At 38.7% G+C, this 22,942-nt stretch overlaps 1 protein-coding gene across 1 annotated transcript in view; it reads left to right on the forward strand.

The window, feature by feature from the left end:
- si:dkey-22o22.2 (neural-cadherin) overlaps positions 1-22,942 on the forward strand; it is a 231,816-nt gene that overhangs the window by 137,353 nt on the left and 71,521 nt on the right. The window contains exons 6-11 of the mRNA XM_022674142.2: positions 3,834-4,083; positions 7,755-7,897; positions 9,689-9,861; positions 15,866-16,034; positions 17,576-17,746; positions 20,602-20,774. Coding sequence (XP_022529863.2) covers positions 3,834-4,083; positions 7,755-7,897; positions 9,689-9,861; positions 15,866-16,034; positions 17,576-17,746; positions 20,602-20,774 — 1,079 coding nt within the window. The remainder of the gene's footprint in view (positions 1-3,833; positions 4,084-7,754; positions 7,898-9,688; positions 9,862-15,865; positions 16,035-17,575; positions 17,747-20,601; positions 20,775-22,942) is intronic.

Below are 22,942 nucleotides of genomic sequence, written 5' to 3' on the forward strand. Positions count from 1 at the left end.
AAATCGAACTTTTTGGCCACAATGCAAAAACGTTATGTTTGGCGTAAAAGCAACACAGCTCATCACCCTGAACACACCATCCTTACTGTCAAACATGGTGGTGGCAGCATCATGGTTTGGGCCTGCTTTTCTTCAGCAGGGACAGGGAAGTTGGTTAAATTGACGAAAAGATGGATGGAGCCAAATACAGAACAATTCTAGAAGAAAACCTGTTGGAGTCTGCAGAAGATCTGAGACTGGGACGGAGATTTATCTTTCAAAATGCATACCGGTTCTAAATTCCCCTTCGCTATACCGTATGAACTGGTATATTTCCCAGCACTAACTGATAAAAACCTACAAAAAGACTTATTCCTTGGTGGCATATTCCACCAAATGTCTTTCTGAGGTCCAATAACATCGAATAACACTGAAACAGACAAAAGTACTTACTGGTAGTCTTCTTTAAATAAGCTTTTATACAGGGAGTATTTATGTAGGGTTGTGTCAGTAGTCATGTAGAGCTTGTGTAGCTTTATGATGAATGCTGCTGTGTAGTCTCAGTCTTACAGTACAGAGTTGTTGATATAACCTCTTCCCACTCAGTACATGTCTGTGTGCAGAGAGAGAGGGAAAGTATATGTGTGAGAGAGAGAGAGTGAGCGAGTGTGTATGTGTGGTGTGTTTCCACATCTGTGGGTGCGTAACTCGCTATTTGCCTTGGAGATTAGAGGGCCTTCATCTGCCGCTACCAAATGAGCTCTCTGGCTGGGTGTGATGACAGCTTGCCCGAGGTAGAATGATGCAGGACCCCGCCGCTGGCTCGCTGCCTAATGACTGCAAAGCCTTCTTCAAGTTTTACTTTTGATCTGCGCCAGTCAACAGCCGCTTTCTCCCCGCCACCGACAGATGGGCTCTTAAATTTATCAAATAAAGAATTGGCCCCCACGACATAGTTTTCATTAATATTGGCTCTTTTAACATGACAGAGTACTTAATTAAAAAAGCACTTACTGTACTCAATCCAACAGACTGCAGCCACAAACCAGGCCCTGTCAGCTCGCGAGAGACCAGATCAACACACACACTTACACACACACACATACAGATGAAAAAGTATGCACGCGCTCACTTGTGGCTGTGAGCACATTAAACATTCGCATGTTGTGCTCTCTGAACCTGGTTCCAGTTGATGAGCAGCTGAGGAGGATTGAGAATTACTAACAACTGTCACTTAAAAAGAAAAAAAAAAACACCCCATATTTATACTCTCCCACATGTACATATGTCTATTTCTTAGCATGACGCTGATGATTTAGCATGCTTAACATCTTTAGCATGGTCAGCTTCAGTAGCTTTGCCCACATGTACTTATACACAGTGGTGTGCAGTGAATATAGTGGGTACCCCTTCTCCTCCCCCCCCCACACCAGTTTCACATTGAAGAACAGCCTTTAAAATTGCTTTTTTATTTGATGCGACACAATATCTGTCTTATTTGCAGTCGCACTTCCGTGATAGGTAGCTAACTATTGAATAATCCAGGTTTCTGTCAGACACAGAACATCGAATTTCTGATCAGTTATCATTTCATTCACTAGAACTGCTTTTGAATTCAGAGATCTAATATTAAGTAAACCAATCTTTAGGCTTGAAATGTTAGTACTACAGTCTGGATATGATTGTTTAATATAAGTTAAGTTATTTAGATTTACTGTTTTAGTTTTTTGATGTTTTTGTTTGACTCGGGGGACAGACACAGTCTGAATACATTGGTATCTAGGTAACGTCTCTTTGCAGCTCGCAGACGGTCGGTTAAGCCTCTCTGTCTGCGGCCTGGTCCCGGCTCTGGATTGTCAGCAGCTTCTAATACTACTCTGCCGACTAACTAAAAGACTATGAGCTATGCTGCATGAAAGTAAGGCAGCACCCTCCCGCGTGGGGTGGACACCATCCCTACCTAAAAGACCAGGCTTGCCCTCAAAGTGTAGCCAGTTATCTATAAAGCCCACATGATTTTCTGCACACCACTTGGACATCCAGCGGTTCAGCGAAGAAAGCCTGCTGTAAGCTTCATCACCACGCCTCATTGGGATGGGGCCAGAGCAGATTACCTCCTCGGACAGCGTCTGGGCCTGTTTAATCACCTCTTTAATATTAGCCTTAGTTACTTCAGACTGCCGCAGACGAATATCATTGGCCCCTACATGAATTACTACCCTCGAATATCTCCTATTCCCTAACCTGAGGTTGCCACTAATGTCCGGTGCTCTGGCTCCCGGTAAACAAGTAACTGTTGCCGCTGGTGCCCCTAAAGGAGTAGCTAATTTCACGTGTCGGACGATAGAGTCTCCTATCACCAGAGTACCTTTAACAGGCTCCTCAGTTGGTGCTTCACTGAGCGGGGCAAACCTGTTTGACACGTGAACTGGGGGAGCGTGGTGTTTAGGTGGGCTGGCTGTGGCCTTTGCGGTAGCATTAGCCTTAGCCTTTCGACTATGCCGCCGAGACGTTACCCATTCGCCCCGCTGTGAGGGCTCTAAGGCCGGAGTCGAGGGGGTACTAACTCTCCCTGAGACACCCGGGGCTGCTAACAGTGAATCCTGCTGTCTATCCCTTATTAAACCCTTGACGTGCAGCTCTAACTTATTCACCTTATCCACCAAGGAGCTAACTATCTCACACTTAGTACAAATACCACTATTGTTACCAGTATCGGTGGATAAGGGATCTAAGCTATACATGCCACACTCTAAACAGGTGTAAACCTGAGCAGAAGCCATGGAGAAAAAAAAGCACTCACCTTGTTTCAGTTGAAATTAGAAACTTACACAAACAAACTGCAGCAGCAAACAGCTAATCCAGCAAACCTGAGGAAAAGTCTATAAAAGTAGACTGAGAGTGGATTAATAGGTGTGTAGAGCAAAGAGGAAGCAGACTAAAAGTGGATTAGTAAGTGTGAAGAGAGTAAAAGAGAAGAAAACAGAGAAAAGTGTAGAAGCTGAAGATTAAAGCAAGCTTTCAGCAGCAGAGCAGCACAGCAGCAGACCAGCACAGCAGCAGACCAGAGTAGTAGAGAGCAGAGTAGAGAGCAGAGTAGAGAGCAGAGTAGAGAGCAGAGTAGAGAGCAGAGTAGAGAGCAGAGTAGAGAGCAGAGTAGAGAGCAGAGTAGAGAGCAGAGTAGAGAGCAGAGTAGAGAGCAGAGTAGGGAGCAGAGTAGGGAGCAGAGTAGGGAGCAGAGTAGGGAGCAGAGCAGGGAGCAGAGCAGGGAGCAGAGCAGGGAGCAGAGCAGGGAGCAGAGCAGGGAGCTTCTGCAATGTCACAAGATTTATTTCAATCCAGTGTTGCATTAATATTCACCAAGATCTTTGCTGATTGATGATGGTAGAGTCTGACCAACCGCTGCACAAAGTCTTCTCCAGCACATCCCAATAATTCTCAATTAGGTGAAGGTCTGGACTCTGTGGTGAACAATCCATGTGTGAAAATGATGATCTCATGCTCTCATACTCTTTCACAATTCCAGCCCCATGAATCCTGACATTGTCATCTTGGAATATGTCTGTGTCATCAGAGAAGAAAAAATCCATTGATGGAATAACCTGGTCTATATTCAGTATATTCAGGTAGTCAGCTGACCTCATTCTTTCAGCACATACTGTTGCTGAACCTAAACCTGATCAGCATCAACCCCACATCATTTACTTAGTTAAATCCAGGTGGCAACTTTTTGTCATTGTCATTTGTTCATTTCTTAAATACAGAAATGGTCATGACAGATGACAGGCTATTTCTTGTTTATATGTTGCTACATATAATCAATCATTAACACCTGATTCTGCTTTTTCTTTCAGTGCTGGCCAGAGACTGTGACACGGGACTGAATGCAGAGATCTCCTACTTCATCCAGAGTCTGGACTTTGGAGTCTCGGCTCAGGGGGTGGTGAGCCCCAGCCGGAAGCTGGACTACGAGAGGCCCAATCACATGTACGAGTGTGTGGTTGTGGCTGTGGACAAGGGCACACCCCCCAGAACTGGCACCGCCTCCATCCGCATCCGCATGGCCAACGTCAACGATGAGGCTCCTGTCTTCTCCCAGACTGTGTATGTACACCGTCTCTCTTCACACAAAGCACACTTATTGTCTTTGGGGTCCTCAAGCCCCTTAAGCTAAACTGTTTGATCAGCACAATTACTGTAAGTTAAAGTAGAATTACACAGGTTTTTTTCTTAATCTCTTCATACTTCTGTATTTGGGATGTGAAGAAAACTATTCAGAGCAGTTTGAACTGGAATCCTTTACAGCAGTGCTTTTTTGGTTTTAAAGGGTTGCATGATCTTTACAACACAATACATTTTATTTACTATCTTAAGTTTTATGTATTATATTTCTGGTAAGTCTCTAATACAGGTATGGGATATACAGCTCTGGAAAAAATGAAGAGACCACTTCAGTTTCTGAATCAGTTTCACTGATTTGCTATTTATAGGTATGTGTTTGAGTAAAATGAATGTTTTATTCTATAAACTACGGACAACATTTCAAAAAATATTGTCATTTAGAGCATTTATTTGCAGAAAATAAGTAAAATGGCTGAAATAACAAAAACAAAATGCAGAGCTTTCAGACCTCAAATAATGCAAAGAAAAAAAGTTCATATTCATAAAGTTTTAAGAGTTCAGAAATCAATATTTGGTGGAATAACCCTGGTTTTTAATCACAGTTTTCATGCATCTTGTCATGTTCTCCTCCACCAGTCTTACACACTGCTTTTGGATAACTTTAAGCCACTCTTGGTGCAAAAAGTCAAGCAGTTCAGTTTGGTTTGATGGCTTGTGATCATCCATCCTCTTGATTATATTCCAGAGCTTTTCAATTTGGTAAAATCAAAGAACCACTCATTTTTAAAGTGGTCTCTTATTTTTTCCAGAGCTATATATTATTATCTTGGAATTCTTGCATTTCATGTAATTTGTTATGTGTGATTTGTTTTGGTGTATGCTCCTCCACTAAAAGCAATGGTTTGCAATATGTTGCACAGCACATTCAGCATGCACTCAGCTTTATACAGTATGTAAGATTTCTAGTATCAAAAATGCTGTAAAACATACAGAGAAAAGGCTACTATATTAGAAATATCTGGATATGGGTGAACAGGAAAACAGTGAAAAGACAGCAGGTGTGTATTGTTTTATCCGTCAGTCTCAGATTCTTCTTGTTCTGACTCTGTTTCTGCTCTCTTTAACTCTCTTTTCTGGCCCTCTGCTCTTCTCTGATCGCATGTCTTATTCAGCACTGTAGTGTGCTCTTCTGATAATTTCACTGTTTCTCATCCCTGGTGGTCCGAAATAGGATTTCATGGCTCTTGCAGGGCAGCAGCAGTAGGCAGAAAGACATCAGGCTTCATGGACCTGGCATTTCTGTAGAGTACCCAGAAGGAGAAGCAGACATTTGGACCGATTCAGCAGAAAGACAGCACACAGAGCACAGAGCACACACACACACTCACACAAACACACACAGAGAAAGTGCACACTGAATTTTACACTTCTGCCTGAAATCAGGCTAGAAGCACTAAGATAAGTGAGAGAAGTGCTGGTAGTTTACAGTGGCTTCTACTGGGGTGTGTGCACATAAATGAAAAAGGATATACATATTATTTATTCTCGAAGATGAATGTAGTGAATAAAATACACAGTAAAAAAATGTATAGGTCAGACAGACAACAAGAACCTATAAGTATCCTGATCAACATTTTTACATAAATGTGGGTAATCAGATTATGGGAAAACTCAACATTTATATAAACCTAGCGTTAATTAATTTTTTGCTCTGCAACCAGACAATAAACTCACAGAAGCATCATGTAAATCATGTTTTTTTTACACACATTGAGACGCATTAAAAACATAAATCAGCTAAAAAAAAATAAAAGTGTTATGGGTGCTGTGTTAAATGCTGATTGCATATTTCCAGTACCCTGGTCTGTTTTCATGCATGCACATACATGCAGTAAGTAATACAAATTAGTAAATAAATTACTGAGCTAAAATACAGCTCAATTTAGACCATTTTTAATCAGATTTCTTGGTCGTACTGATTTTGATGTTTATATTACTATTTCAGCAAGACATTTCGGCTCAAGAAATCTGCTTTTGATCGTATTTTCTAGCGCCCTTGACTTTAAGAGAAGGAAAAGAGAGGGGGGGGGGGGGGGCAAACTCAGAGGATTTGGGCAAGAGTTCAGGGCAGCTTCACTGGAAAAGCATGAAGCTGAAGCCCCCCCACACAAATAGGTACAGAAAGAGAAAAGGAGAGAATGAAGAAGGAGGAGGACAGGGAGGAGGTGGGTGCGAAGTTGTTCGACACGCAGGTAGAGAGGAAGTGACGGTTTATATAGGGAGGAGAGTGGGAGGAGTGAGGGCTTACTGCTGTAGAATAGAATGTTTTTTATTAATGGAATTGCAGAGAAAATAGATCCACCCACAGTGTCAGGTTTACTGATAAACTTTTATGTACCTTCCGTATGTCAAAAATAGACTTGTAGCATTTAACCACCCATAAGAATTAAATATCCCATCATCCACTTCGGTGAAACCGAAATCAAACCGCATGAAACACTTTACAGAGAGACAAAAACACTAAGTACCAAACACACATTTTCGATTTTCATGTACAATGGAAGACAGACATTCAGACACATGCGTGAGGTTTGTTGCGATACTCATTGCTACCTAACACCCCGTCAAAAGTCTATTTTCTCTCCTTCCACCTGAATCACTAAAATATAGTCGTGGTGGTCTGGAAATGAGGTGCGTTCAGGAAAATTTTGAGCGTATTGTTTTCTTACTGGCAGAAAACACAGGTGCACCACTGACTGATTCAAACCCTGACAAAAGTCAACTGTCAGACATCCATTCCAATCTTGGTTATGCAGGTGTGCTCCCCTGCTCATTACACACACACACACACACACACACACATTGATGTGCTGCAGTGCAAACCCAACTTATAAACAATAAGCAAAATACTAAATAAAATAATGTTGGTGTTATATAAAATACCTGCTCACGCATCTATCTTCACAGTGTGAATGCTTCTTCATGCACCGAGTGCACCTTGCTCTTAAAGGGAATGGCAAGTGACACACTGATTGGTTTATTTCAAGTCACGCCCAAAACACACCCACGATTAATTAAGAAAATTAGCACATTGCTAAAATAGAGTCGCTTGCTGTCTAAAGACCCATTTATTTATTCACAAATAGTTTCTAAATTAGCATATATATTCTACAGTCCATACAGACTTTTATTTAGCAGCATCTTATTTAATGTATTTGTTTTCTCTAGCCTGTACAAACTAGCTAAGAATATTTAAATAAAGTAAATAAAGAAGCATTTTTTTCTCTAGATAAGGCTCTGGATAAGGACATCTGCTAAAAGTCTTAAATATAAATATATCTGTGCACTGCAGCACTTTATTACTGGCAGTTTACTAACAAACAATATGTAATAAATATGTTGGCATACAGTAGAAGTGTGTGTGTATATATATGTGTGTGTGTAGTGAGTGAGACGTGCTGGTGTGATGCTGAGTGCTGATCCAGTCAGAAACTGCGTGGTTGTTTGTGAGTGCCCTGGGACAAGTTTCAGAGGAAACAGATGGCGACTCTCTGATGTTCAGGGACTTATCTCTCTCGTTCTCTCATTTTCTCTATTTATATATCTCTCTTTGTCCCTCTCTTTCTCTATTTTTGTCCCTCTCTCTTCTGTAGGTATAAGACGTTTCTGTCTGAAGATGCAGGTCCTGAGACACTGGTAGCTATTGTTCATGCCAAGGATCCAGATGGGGATGGAGTGACATATGCCATCACCGGGGGGAATGAAGATAGCAACTTTGAACTGGACAATCTGAAGGGTGGGTAGAATTGATTAAGGAAGTCATACCAAAGCTGTTTGTCACCTTTATCTATTTGCATATTCAACACAATTCATACAATCATACAGCAATCTAGATCAATTAATCAATCAATTAATCAACTTTTAATTTTAACTCGGGAATACATTGAAGGTGACCCTTATTTACAATGCAGACTAGAATTTACAGTATAAAAGAAATTGGAAACATTTAATAAGAAATTAGAAATAATAAGGAACAAAAAAGTAAAAAATAATAAATACAATTAGAAATCAACATTTGATTCTAAAAAGAACATACAAAATTGATACATGGAAATTAAATAATTTATACAATATAAAAATGAAAAAAGATAATAATAGTAAAGTAAAATGTTAAGAATGATAAGAAATGATCAAATGAATAATAATGAACTAAGAACAAAGGAATCAAAATAAAAACATAAGAATAAAAAAATATATAAATAAATAAAAAGAAACTCATTTTCAAAACTCGTTTAAAACGATCACAGGCTTTCTGATGGTGCCTAGAACTTAAAAATTAAAAATGATTCATTGGTTCCAGTGACCCATTCTACTGCCATGAAATAATACTTCCTCCACCACGTTTTACAGATATGATATTAATCTGGTGTGCTTTAGATTGTAAAGCCATTTATTCCTTTATTTTCGTTTCCAGTGTTCTGGTATAAGTAAAAAAAACCTGAGTGTTATCAGTGCTTTGCATTTTAGGTAAATCCTATTTGTTTACATTATATTGATTGTTGACTTTGTCATTGATATTTCTTGAATTGACTGTAAACTTTACTGTATTCTTTAGCATGTATGCTCAAATATGTGTCTTAGAGGTTTAAGATTCTCATTTATAAAATGTGCAATTGATCAAAGGAACATAGAGGACAAAAAATGACAAAATGTACTCAAAATGATCCCGATAGTTTGGATGAAGCACCACCATTCTAGAGAACACTGCTCTAGAGCTCAATGCTGGAGTTATACCCCTCTAGCCTGTGTCTCTTATTCTTCTGCTCCAAAGAGTTTTCTTCCAATAGCAGTACTTCTCTACTGTCACGTCCTGGTCTTGTCTCATGTCTCTGTGTGTTTTCCCCACGTGACCTGTGCTCCTCTGTGTCCTGTCTCAGTAGTTTTCCACCACGTGTCTCATTTGTAGCTCCGCCCCTTCCCCAGGTGTTTCCTATTCTAGTGTGTTTCCTGTTTGGTTAAATAGATCCCCTGTGCCCCTTGTCCCTCGTCGGTCTTTGCACCTCTTGCACCACATTTCTTGTATATATTTCCCTGCCCTGTTTAGTTTGTTTCTTATTATTATCCCTAGTTGGTTTAGTTTACGTTCTTTAGTTTCTCTCGTTTGTTTTGGTTATTGGTTATTTGTGTTTCTTTGTTTCGTGTTACTCCTTCCTTGTTTCTTTGTTAATTTATTATTTATTTATTAAATTCTTTCTTACCTGCATTTACGTCCGCCTCCACGTCTTCCCTGCACCTCATCCTGACATCTACAGGGGGTAGACAAGCTATGTGTGCATTTGCACATCTGTGTCAGCAATGGGAAATGCAAATTTAGCAATGCAAATTAAAGTAGGTAAAAGTGTTCATTAGTATTTCATTAGTTTTCTCTCTGTTATTGGACCTCAGGAAACAAAAGTAGATCATGTGAAGTCCAGAATGATTATGAATTTTTTCCCCCTCAAGATTTTATCATCAATCCAAAATACAGTCTTATAACAGATATTATTGTTGGAAAAAAAACTCGTACACTGTGCTTTGTTTGTGATAGGCATCATTAAACTGCGCCGCAGTCCTCCTCCTACGCTCCGAGGGCCTCAGTACGTCCTCAACGTCACAGCAACTGATGACAACTCAGCCGGCGGCCCGCTTCCCCTCAGCAGCTCTGCCCAGGTCATCGTCGGCATCAATGACATCAACAACAACAAACCTGTGTTTGAGGAGGTGAGAGAGAATAAAGCTTTCACTTTACCAGCATTCAGCAGGTATTGTTCCATATTATTCTCACTATAAGGTGCTCTTAAAATCCTTATAATCCTTATAACGCCTTATAATCCGGTGTGTCTTTTGTATGAATTTTACCAGTCAAGTTGTAAGGAGCAGTAAAGCCACTCTGCTGAAGCGCAGCGTTATACAGAAGTTTCATTGAAATTTCTCCAGCAGTATTAGCATTAGCTGCTAAGTGCTAGCTCTTTCGTCATTCAGAGATGAGTATTACCGGTCTGTAGCCTGCTGCTAACCACGGCTAGCACTGCTGGAGCAATATTAGCATTAGACACTTACCGCGCTAAATGGAGTATTATCAGACTGTAGTCTGCGTGTTTATCGTGTTAAAACAAGCTATGTGGGACGAACTGTTTGCTAATATCACCCTGGCTTACCAGAACACTCAGGGTTCCACTCAGTGTAGCGCTGTCGCGCTGCATTTAGCGGTTAACTGCTAATGATAATATTGCTGCACCCAGCTGTAGTAAAAATCTGGAAATCTAAGCTTACTGTAGATAAACAGAAGCACTTTACTCACCCAAATGAAAATTATGTATGAAAAAAGACCAGAAAATAAGATCTTTATTGATAGTGAACCTTATAATCCGCTTTATAGTGCGAAAAATACATAAATCTTTAACAAACACACACACACACACACACACACATACCAAATATGTGCTAACTGCACTATAACTCTGGAGAAGTGGGCAAGACATTAGAACTTCTAAAAACTGTGAACACTACATAACTTTTAATAAATTAATAATATATTTATTTAATGCTCTTGTTCCACACCACTTCTTTATCTCTTAGCCTGTCCAGAATGGCATGTGTAAAACATGTTTCATTAGTGGTGGCTCAAAGTGCAAATTTTCCCAACTGTAAGGCATAGCCCAGGAGTAATAAATTCCAGTTCTTTCGTGACGCTTCTTTACCTTTCAATATAAGTCAATGTAAAAAAAAAAATATTTAAAGTAATACCAAGGAGACATTAGGTTTTGAGCGAACACCAATATGTAAATGACCCCTTCTTATTGTCGCTTTGTATTGTGGCACATTTAAAAACAATCCAGGCTGAAACTCTCCTTAAAACAAAGTTAAAAAGTAAAATAAAAAAGAATGAAGATGCAGTTTTTGCATGACAGTGACAATGTGGATGTATTTCAATAGATGTCTTGGTTTTCTTATTTACTCAGACCTACAGACTTTTCAGTTTGGCCCAAATAATAAAAAACAAAAACACTTTTTTTAGATGGTTTAGACTTTCTAACCAACTACAGGAAGTTGAGGCAGGCTATGCTCAACCAATCAGCAACAGGAGAAGAAAAAGGACCAATTTTATTTTACTGTGCTGAAAACCAACTTGATGTGCAAGTGTGTCATACAGAACTGTGAATTAATCCTTATTTGTTAACAGAAATAAGCTTAATAAAAGAGAAGGGTAGTCAGATTCTAGCAGGGAGGCAGAATTTGGCACCAAACATAGAGAGGCATTTCAATGCACTGATAACCTACCAATACCACATACCTACAAACCAGTGTCAAGTAGGTCAACATAGGTCATTTTGTTACAGGATGTAGAAAAGTTACTTAATCCACTTTCCACTTGCAGTGTAAATCCAAAACTGATCAGACCAAATGTATATAATGTAGCACACACACATGGACCTTGGGTTGGGCTCTGGTCTGGACTTTTATATGTCAAAATCCAATTAGAATTAAGCCTACAGTGCATGAATACCCAGGTTAACAGTGTGGATTAGCTATATCTTATTTGCAAATGTGAATGTGAATATAAATGTAATTCTACTCAAGATCACACACACATGCACACACTTGACCGGAGAAGCGATGGAACAGAGAGCGGCGGGTGAGACAGTTGAACAGAAAAGATGAGAGGATGAGCGAGAGAGTGATAGAATGAGTTCAGAACGATCCAGTGCGTTCATGAGAAAGAGATGAAAGGAGGGCTGAGGATGATGGAGAAGCTGAAAGAGGAAGATAAAGAGAGAGAGAGAAAGTTACAGAAGGATGAAAGGCACTTTTTTGGAATTTGGGTGCTGGGGAGAAGAGGAGCGAGGGATGAGGGACAGCTGGTAGAGGGAGATCTGAGGGCTGTGGGTGCTCTCTGGTGGGCTGCAGGGTCTCTGTAGCATGAGGAGAGAGGGAGAGGAACGGAGGGGGCAGTAAAGCTCTTGTCCCTGTTGCCCTGGACTGGCCAGACCAACCCTTCACCACTTCTGCTGCTTCTGCTGCTGCTGCTTCTGCTGCTGAGCTCCATCATAAATATTTTAGAGTAGGGGGTTTAGCCTCAGACGCTGTGGATGCATGTGAAAGTGGAGCGCTAAGTGTGCCCAAGAGGCAACATCTGGCCCCACTCCGGCCCCCGCTGCCCAACCCTGTGTTAAAGATAAGAGATATGATGATCTGAGAAGGTTGACTCTATTAATTACTCCCTAATTTGCCTTTCTGAACATGCCCAGTGAACTGTGAACCCACAAAATCTGTTTAAACTCAAACAAATTAAGTCTGTTTTATGTAAAATTGGATATTTCTAAATATTACTTGACTAGTTTAGTTAAGGTAAACATTTGTGGGAGATTGTCCAGTTAAATTTAAATCAACTTAAAATAACTGAGTTATTATAAGGACTTCATTAGATAAACGTATAGATTATTTATTATAATTAATTGCATGGTCTGTATGTTGTAGGCTGTAAGAACAAGCATCATTTTCTGGGCTGCTATGTTGGTCTATGTTGGCTATATACTATACTGTTCTCTCTTTAGCATTTTCTTTCTTTATCTAATTTTCTATGAGTATTTCAAATTTGTGTTTTACTTTTTTTTGTGACACTTTATCGTGTCACAAAAGACAAGCAATCAATTTAAAATATTTTCTTGTCATTATTAGAGTAAAACATGTATTTTAATTTGCATTATAGGGTTGATGTGTTGAGCTTGACTGGCCACAACATGTCACTTCTTTGTGATTTGATTTAAAGCAGCACTATAGTATATTAAACAAAATATACTTTATTTGAATAAATATAGCTTACGTTTATAGGGACTCATGTAGTTCTGGTAAGATTAAAGGCTTGATTTAAAATAAAAAATATTGTAGATGTGAATGTCATACGGGTCCAAATATATACACTGTAAGCTTCGATAAAATAAGTAAATTAGACTTAGATGCCAAAAATTTTAATTATTTGTAATTTTGTTGTTAAATTGCACAATCTAAGGTAGGCTGCGGTAAAGAAGGAACACGTCAATGCCAATGGCAGTAGACTTAAAAGTTATTATAAGTTTATTTAACTCAAATATCTCTGTTTGATTTTTTACTTAACTCAAATGAGTTAAGTCATGTTTGGAAATATCCAATTTTATGTTAAACAGCTCTAAGCTTTTTAGTTCAAACTAATTGTGTACCGTATGTGAAAATGACAACAACTACCATTATTGTCTTTACAGCTTCAGAAACACACTTAATGCATGAGGGGTTGGACAATGAAACTGAAACACCTGGTTTTAGACTACAATAATTTATTGTCCTGACGGACAGTTCTGGTGGAAACAGGAGAGTTGAGGTGCACGTTGAATTCTGCCGTGATTTGGGCAGCCGTGGTTTTATGTTTTTTTAATACAATCCGGGTTATCACCCGAACATCCCTTTTAGACAGCTTCCTCTTGCGTCCACAGTTAATCCTGTTGGATGTGGTTCGTTCTTCTTGGTGGTATACTGACATTACCCTGGATACCGTGGCTCTTGATACATCACAAAGACTTGCTGTCTTGGTCACAGATGCGCCAGCAAGACGTGCACCAACAATTTGTCCTCTTTTGAACTCTGGTATATCACCCATAATGTTGTGTGCATTGCAATATTTTGAGCAAAACTGTGCTCTTACTCTGCTAATTGAACCTTCACACTCTGCGCTTACTGGTGCACTGTGCAATTAATGAAGATTGGCCACCAGGCTGCTCAAATTTAGCCGTGAAACCTCCCACACTAAAATGACAGGTGTTTCAGTTTCATTGTCCAACCCCTGTAATTAAACATTGCAGACACAAATGTCATTCTTTTTCCTGAATGATTTATAAAATGATGGTGGGCAATGTGTAAAATTATTACTGTGAACAGAATTTAATCGGGACCTCTAGTGTATTGTGTACTGTGTTCTTTTTATATTGCCAATCACTGCTCTGTGTCCCTGACCAGGGCATCTCCCAACACTTGCCATGCAACTGGAGCGATGAAAGCAGGCCACAGAATGGATAATGCAGCCTGTTCATGATAGCACTCCCCCATTGCTTCTCTCCGCTGCCCAATAAATGCCTATCCCCTGCTGCTCTGCAGTCAATGCCTGTCTCTGCTCCTAATTGCACAATAGATTACAGCAATAGACTATCTGTTAAAGTGTTTTCCCTGGCTAAACTGAGAAATCCTCCCTAAGCCCTCCGTGCATTCTCTCTAAACTGTGTGTGCTGGTGTGTCTCTGTAGAATTTGTGTGTGTGCTAAAAGTGCAGAGAGAAGTGCAGAATATGAACTGCTCAAAGGCTGTTTTTCTCACAAGAAGGTGGGGCTGTTTCAGCCTTTTAGCCCCACTATTGATCCAATCAGTCGATTAATCACCCCACTTTGACACGTGCTCCCCAGTGAGCGCTGCACGGCAGGGCGTCCGACCCCAAATGCTTCAGTGGTGGTGCGAGCTTGATGTGAGGAGAGAGAGAGTGATAGAGAGTGGGAGATAAAAGGATGAGGGCGGAATTAGACATTGAGAATGTATGAGGGTCTCTGGGAGATATCTGGGAGGGTCTCTGGTTATCAATATAAAATACTGCAATCTGTGATATCCTCTAGAGATATTTTGGTAAGACTTTCTATGAATGACATTTTTGTAACACTTTCTATGACTCAGGTATCTAAAAAGCATTATAAATGCATTCATAAAGCTTCATAAACCATTCATAATGCTTTGTCATGTTTTGTTTTGTCAGGGCAGCTTGGCAGGGTTTATTAATATTGACATATGACATCTTATAAACACAGCTGTTGATGCTAAAGTATACATCACTATAATGTGTACAGTAATACACTTTTATGAATACTTATAACCATGTTTATAATGCTTTATGAATGCATTATAATGTGTTGTGAGTATCTTATATAAAGTCTAATAGAAATGTTGGTAACACTTCCTATGAATCAGGTATCTACAAAGCAATAAAAATGCATTCATAAAGCTTCATAAACCATTCATAATGCTTTATAACACTTGACATAAGCATTTCCAACTATACATACATGTTTTTAATCTCATACACAAAACCCCACAAACTTATAACCCCACAGTATAAAGCTTTATAGCACAAAGCGATATAATGCATTAAAATATATGTGTAGATGCTGTTCCTAAAATTATTGGTCAGACCTGTTTCATAAAGCTTAATAGATGTTGAGTTCACTCACATAATGCTTTGTCAAGATCCACAGCAATGTCTTCCCTCTAACTGCGGAGCCCTCTAACTGTGAAGAAGGTGCATGAAAACTGTGATTAAAAAAAATCAGGGTTATTCCACCAAATATTGATTTCTGAACTTTTAAACTTTATGAAAATAAACTTTTGTTTTTCTTTGCATTATTTAAGGTTTGAAAATGCTGCATCTTTTTTGTTATTTCAGCCATTTCTCATTTTCTGTAAAAAAAAAAAATGCTCTAAATGACAATATTTATATTTGGAATTTGGGAGAAATGGTGTTCGTAGTTTATAGAATAAAACAACAATGTGTAAAATTAGAGAAACTGATTCAGAAACTGAAGTGTTTTTTTTTTCCAGAGCTATATATATATATATATATATATATATATATTACATATGTATTATGGTACTAGAATAGTACCGTAGAGTAGTACGGGATAATACATTTTGCTTGTGGCTTGTTTTTTCCTCCTCAGTGTCATAACTACAGTCTGAACGCTCTGGTGCTGGAGAACCAGCCGCCGGGCACTGTGGTCCTGCGGGTACAAGCTCACGATGCTGACATCGGAGTCAACGGAGAGGTCAAATACGGGATCATGCAGCGAGACGGAGCCTCGCCAGGATTCACCATCGATTCTGACACAGGTACAGGCTGTTCACCACTGAGCTACACAGAGCACTTCAGAAACAACAGGGTCTCTCAACTCCTGACCTGAAGGTCCTCCTGCACTACACCACTCTACACCGTGTTGTGGAATACAAGATGAGATCGGATTTTTTCATGGAAAATTATGGTGGAACCTACAATTAGCACAGCTTATTACTCTCCTTAGGCTCATTTTTATGCCTGGAATTAGATAGATTAGAATTAGACAGACTCTAATACTTCTAATACTAAGACTTCTAATACTAGTTTCTACTGGTAAAAACTCTCTATAGGGACAGTTTTTATGTGGCATATTTGCATAACTGTGTCAGTAATAGTTTTGAATTTAAGTAGCTGAATGCATTCATTAGAAGGGTTATCCACAAACATTTGGACATACAGTGTACATCTCAAAAAAGTATGCCTTGTCAGATGAAATCAAAAATTTTAAATCTACCAAAATACACTGTATGCCATAAATAAGTGTATTTAAATTGCACCTTTCATACACAATGGTCATTCAAAGTGCTTTACAAATGAGAAAATACAAAGATGTAAGAAAATAATAAAAATGAAAATAAAAATAAAATAAGAATAAAGCATAAATAAAAATGACTCAAACGGGATTAAAACAATGTATTTAGAAGAAGGAAAATTGAACAAAATTAATTAGAATAAAAGTGTTGTTACAGCTAGAAAAAGTCTTTTCTAACAGAATTAAACGTAATAAAATTGCAATATAAGAAAAAAGTTTAAGAACAATGTTAAAAGAAAATTACAAGACATAACAATTAAAAGAATATTCAAGTAATATAAAAAAAGACAGATTTGTTTTCAGCTTTTTGTTAAAAGAGGTTACAGTTTGAGCAGAACATCTCACAGCTTCTGAAAGTTTGTTTCAACTGACTGCAACGTAATGCTGGTACTTCTCCAGCATATCGGAGATGTACGCTGGTCTGTTCTCTGAACTCTATTCTCCAGCTGATCGGGAGCCAGTGTAATGATCTGAGCACTGGATTTTTTGCTGCCTTTGTCTAATAGATTTTTTGAGGAGGCCAAAAGTATTGGTTGAAGCCCCATCCAACCTGTTAATGAGTTTGAGAAGCATTACATGAACCCTTGGTTATGTTAAAACAACAGTGAGGTCATAAGTATTGTACACTTTTAAACTTACACTGTTAAAGTTTCTTAAGGAACTTTTAGGGTTTCGTCTATATGAAACTGAACCCATTAAGTTGCTTTATAAGAAAATGTTCTTAAAACACGTCTTAAAGCTTCTCAAATGTTCTTTGAAGCACCTTAAGGGGTTTGTTCCTTCACAGTTTTAAATAAACAACCCCTAAATCTTCCTCAAGGAGCTTAGACATTCAACAGTGATATATAGGTAGGAAATATTATGGTTAGCCACTAAATTAGATGGTAATAATCGCCTAATGATGTCACTCACCTCAACATAGTTTTAAAAAACATGGTTTTAATGGAAACCATGGTTTAAATATGGCTGTGCAGTGTGTGTACTGTATGTGTTTGTGTTATACAGGGGTCATCAGCACAGCAGTGAGTTTTGACCGGGAGAGGCAGAGAGAATACACGCTGTCCGTCACCGCCACGGACCAGGCCGAGGAGCCGCTCATCGGCATCTGCCAAATCACCGTCCTCATCGCCGACCAAAACGACAACGACCCTAAATTTGAGAACAGCCGCTACCAGTGTAAGAGTCACTAACAGACACAGCACGAGTTATTAACTTATTAACACCCCACAAACTGCACTTATATTATTAATTGAAATGTATAAATTATTTTGCAGTATATTTCATATACTGTATATTTGATATATTGTGACAGTATACTGTTTTTTGTGAGATATCCTCTGGAATGTAATAAAGAGGAAGATGTATGGTCACAAGCCATCAAACAAAGCTGAACTGCTTGTATTTCTGTTCAATCAAAAGCAGTATGTAAGACTGGTGAAGAGAGAGAATGCCAAGATGCATGAAAGCTGTGATTAAAAATCAGGGTTATTCCACCAAATATTGATTTATGATCCCTTCCTGAGTTTAAGATTAGCATTATTGTTTCTAAATTAATAAGAACGTGTTTTCTTTGCATTATTTGAGGTCTGAAATCACTTCATCTTCATTTTCTGCAGATAAATGCTCAAAATGACAATATTTTTATTTGGAATTTTCAGTATTTGGCACTTTTGGCACTTTCAGTTTGTTAAATTACTAATATGTGAATGTCTCTGAATATTTATTGTGTAAACTTTAGGCTGCTATAAAATTTACAAGTCAATATTTAATGTCTTAAATAATCCAAAATGAGCTGTAATTATGTAAGCACAGACTGGTTTGGCCTAGATAAACTAAAGACTTAATTAAATGTCTGCTGAGACAGCCACCAACAAAAATATGCCTTAAAAACAACTTCAAAAAAGTAAAATATGCTCACTTTATAGGCTCACTTTAGTCTATAGATTGACTCAGATGTCTTGATAGATGGTTTGCAGACAAGTACATTTAAATACCATTTCAGACTTTTTTTTTTTTTTTTTGCTTTAGTAATGTACTGAAATTATTACATCCTTGCCAAGCTGTTTCTATATGGTCACTAGACTGTAATAAATTTACTTTTGCCAATTTGTCACTGTGGTGTTGGTTGATGTTTTCTATGGTATTCCTGGTGGATACTATGGAGTTGCTAAGGTATGGCTGAGGTAATTGCTGCAGTGCCCTGAATGTGGTTGCTAAGTTGCTCAGCAGTTGCTAGGCGGTTACTGTGGGGTTGTTTGGTGTATTGTTAGTGTATTTAAATCATAAGGTGTTGGTAAGTGATTTCTACTGTAGTTGGTTGCTAGGATGTTGCTAAGTCTTATATAACTGGTTTCTACAATATTGCTATGTAGTTGGTTGGCCATTGACATGGTATTGCTAAATTCAATTTACATATATTTTGTCTAGTTTTATAAATACAGTATATACAGTATTTAAACAACATTTAGACCAGGGGTGTCCAAACTATTTTTGTTGGGGGCCAGAAGGAGAAATATATTTAAAGAAATAATGAAATATACCACTTTAAATAATACATTTTCCTGATTACTTTCATTTACACACCATTTTACTTGACTTACCATCTTTATGACATTTTATGATGTCTCTTAATATTAAACTCCTTAATTACGGCAACATTTATACTCTTTTGCCCTTTTTCAGCACTACAACTGCACACCCTCTCCGCTTTTAGACTCTTTTCCCCGTTTTTCTGCGCTACAACTGAACACTCTCTCCACTTTTAGACTCTTTGGCCCGTTTTTCTGCGCTACAACTGAACACTCTCGCCCCTTTTAGACTCTTTGGCCTTTTTTCTGCGCTACAACTGAACACTCTCGGCACTTTTAGACTCTTTGGCCCGTTTTTCTGCGCTACAACTGAGCACCCTCTCCGCTTTTAGACTCTTTGGCCCATTTTTCTGCGCTACAACTGAACACTCTCGCCCCTTTTAGACTCTTTGGCCTTTTTTCTGCGCTACAACTGAACACTCTCGCCACTTTTAGACTCTTTGGCCTTTTTTCTGCGCTACAATTTCACCCTCTCCGCTTTTAGACTCTTTGGCCTTTTTTTCTGCGCTACAATTGAACACTCTCTCCACTTTTAGACTCTTTGGCCCGTTTTTCTGCGCTACAACTGTGCACTCTCGCCGCTTTTAGACACATTGACACATAGCGTTCAAACTTTGAATCTCACATTATTAAAACCTGCTTAACAGCGGGCCAACTTTCATTCTATTTCTAAAATAACTACGGCCCGCGGGCCATTTGCGGCCCGTTTTCTTTTTGAAGCGGCCCACTGGCCGTAGTGTGGACACCCAGATTTAGACACAAGAAAAAGCGTTTATTTATTTTTATTTTATTTTTATGTTTTCAAGACATTGCTATGAGTTAAGGGGATCATATCCTCCCTCTCAGTCACTTGTCAGTCTGCAGCTCAGACGCGGAGAGCGCGGAGGAGTAATTATTGACTCTCCACTGAGGAGACTGACCTTTCCTGTAATATTTATGCCGCAGCCTTTTACTTTCCCATTACAGGAGCCTGATTTTGCTGCCTTAACACATTTTGGAAGCGGAGGTTCCCGTCTAGCCGGTGTGCATTAGACCTGTGTATTAAATATGTAAAGCGATTTGAAATAGGTGAGCTTTTTTAAGCCGTTCTAACTCAGCCATGCTAAGCTAATTGATTTGAAGTTGGGATGCTGGGAATCTCGAGAGCAGGAAAGAAGTTTCGTATCTCTCTCTCTCTCTCTCTCTTTTTCTCTCTCTTTATCTCTCTCTCTCTGCACTTCTAACAGCTTGGTGTTTGTTTGCGATATCTGTTTGATAAGTTTGATGTCAGAATTCCTTTTCATCATATTAAAAGCGCTGCCGGAGTGGCTCATGCAGTATTTAGCATGGAGATTGAAATGTTTCTGGGGCACACGTTCGTGATAGCAGCAGGCGGTTTCTCCTGTTCAGACCGTGGTTGTTGTTTTCAGACACCTGTGCTAATGTTTACTCCTTTCTTGCCAGACTTCCTGAGAGAGGACACCCCAGTGGGCACGAGCTTCCTCCGAGCGGCGGCCCACGATGACGATCAGGGCTCCAACGCAGCCATCACTTACTCCCTGTCCCACCAGAGCCCTGCGTACTTCCACATTAATCCCAGCACAGGATGGGTCTACGTCAACCACCCCATCTCTCAGGTGTGCTTAGCTTTATCTCTGCCTACATATACTGTACGTACACTGAATAACATAACATTTACAGTTACAAAAAAAAATATGTGAACACTTACTGGGATTACTTGGATTTCTGCATAAATTGGTCATTAAATGTGTTCTGATCTTCATCTAAGTCACAACAATAGACAAACACAATCTGCTTAAACTAATACCACACACAAAAAATATATGTTTAATTTATTAAACACATGTTAACATGTTAACATTCAGAGTGCAGGGTGTAAAAAATATGTGTTTAGGTTGTTGAGATTTGTCGAAAGAATGATCATTTATACAGTAGTATAAGCTAGGGGTGTGCCATATTGTATCGTACGCGATAATATCGCCAACATTTTTGAATATCGTGAACGATATTATACCCTGAAATATCGTGCCATATCACCCACCCCTTTTTATCACATCAGGGTACTACTTTTTTGCTGTTTTTAGCAATAGAAAAATTCACACTGTTCTCTTTTCCAATTATATATCTACTAGAGATAGATTGTATCTGTCCAGTATCATTTATTTTACTTTAACCCTGACTATATGGAGATATTTGGAGTGCATTATTAATATAATTACATTCTGGATCAATGACTTCTGTTACATATCTGATAAAATTCTTGTATTTTAGAGGTGTATAAAATAATAAAACTTAATTTTTATTTTGTTGCAGTAGTGTATTCTTAATTTATTTTTTGTTAATTCAGTGTTTTGTCATATCGCCAAGAGTATCATTATCGCCAAAATACCATTAAATATCGTGATATTATTTTAGGGCCATATTGCCCACCCCTAGTATAAGCCAATATAAATAGATTATATGGCAATTTAAAGAAAAAATCAACACATCTAAATAAATTATATATTAAACTCTTACTCTTAAAAAATGTCATCTAAGACATTATTTCTGTGATATTCCAGTGATAATTACAGAAATATTATAATAAGTGGGGTTTAACTGTTTGGATCACCTGACTTTCTTTCAAATCATAATAAATGCAACAGCAAATACTGTTCAATTTAAGTAAAAATGCCCCCATGGCTCAAAGGATATCCCTATAGTTTACATTTACATTTTTTAATTATTTAGTTTATTTTTTAAACATTTGTTGTTGCACACAACAATTAATTTTTAATTAACTGCACTTTATAAGAGAAAGTGTTTATTGCTAAAATAAAGTATTTCAAGACAAAGACAAAGAATCAAAGATTATCCCTTCAATAAAAACACCAGCTCAAAATAAAACTATTATTATACAGCCCCATAGGTGTTGGGCCTGTGGTGGATTTTTTTAATTCTAAAAGGTGGCAACCCTAGGCTAATGTCGCCCGACAGCGCTACACTGAGGAACTGTGAGTGCTCCGGCTAACCAGGGTGATATTAGCTAGCGGTTCTTATCACGTAGCTTGTTTTAACATGGTAAACATTCAGACTACAGTCAAATATACTTACCTCTGAACAGTGGAAGAGCTAGCGTAGTTATCGGCTAATGCTAACGCTACTCCAGCAGGGCTAGCCAGAGTTAGCAGCAGGCTACAGGCCGATAATACTCACCTCTGAACACAAGAATAGAGGTTAGCGGCTAATGCTAATGCTACTCCAGCCCCAGTGCTGAAGAACTGGAGAACATTTTCATGTAGCATCCATTTCATGAGCTTAAATTCACCTCAGCGCTGTCTGAATTTGAGCATCAGCAGATTATTTTAGTCCCACTGTACCACTGTACCAGTCACTGTAGCCTTCTTTTTCTTCTTCTTCTTCTACTTCTTCTTCTACTACTTCTTCTTCTTTAGCGCCTTGGGGCAATAGTGAGTCCCCTACATATCCATCAAACTCTCTGTGCACCTGAGAGCTGAGTGATGGAGAAACTCTGTCAGTGCTTCCATCAAGCTTTCCGAGTGATGGAGGACAATCTCTCTGAACATCCAGCTCTTCAAAAATATGTCAGGCTGTTCTGGAATTTATAAAGATAATATTACATTTGGAGGAATGCCTCATCTGGCAGATTCCTGTTTTCTCAGATCTGCTTCACTCAGAGACAGTGCTGAAACAGTGCTGTTGCAGGTATAGGTGTGCTCAGAGTCAGCAAACTGTGTGTGTGTGTGTGTGTGTGTGTGTGTGAACACATCCTCGTTTCTCTTGA

This window comes from Astyanax mexicanus, chromosome 6 (genome assembly GCF_023375975.1).
Source record: "Astyanax mexicanus isolate ESR-SI-001 chromosome 6, AstMex3_surface, whole genome shotgun sequence".
In the NCBI taxonomy this organism is placed as follows: domain Eukaryota; kingdom Metazoa; phylum Chordata; class Actinopteri; order Characiformes; family Acestrorhamphidae; genus Astyanax; species Astyanax mexicanus.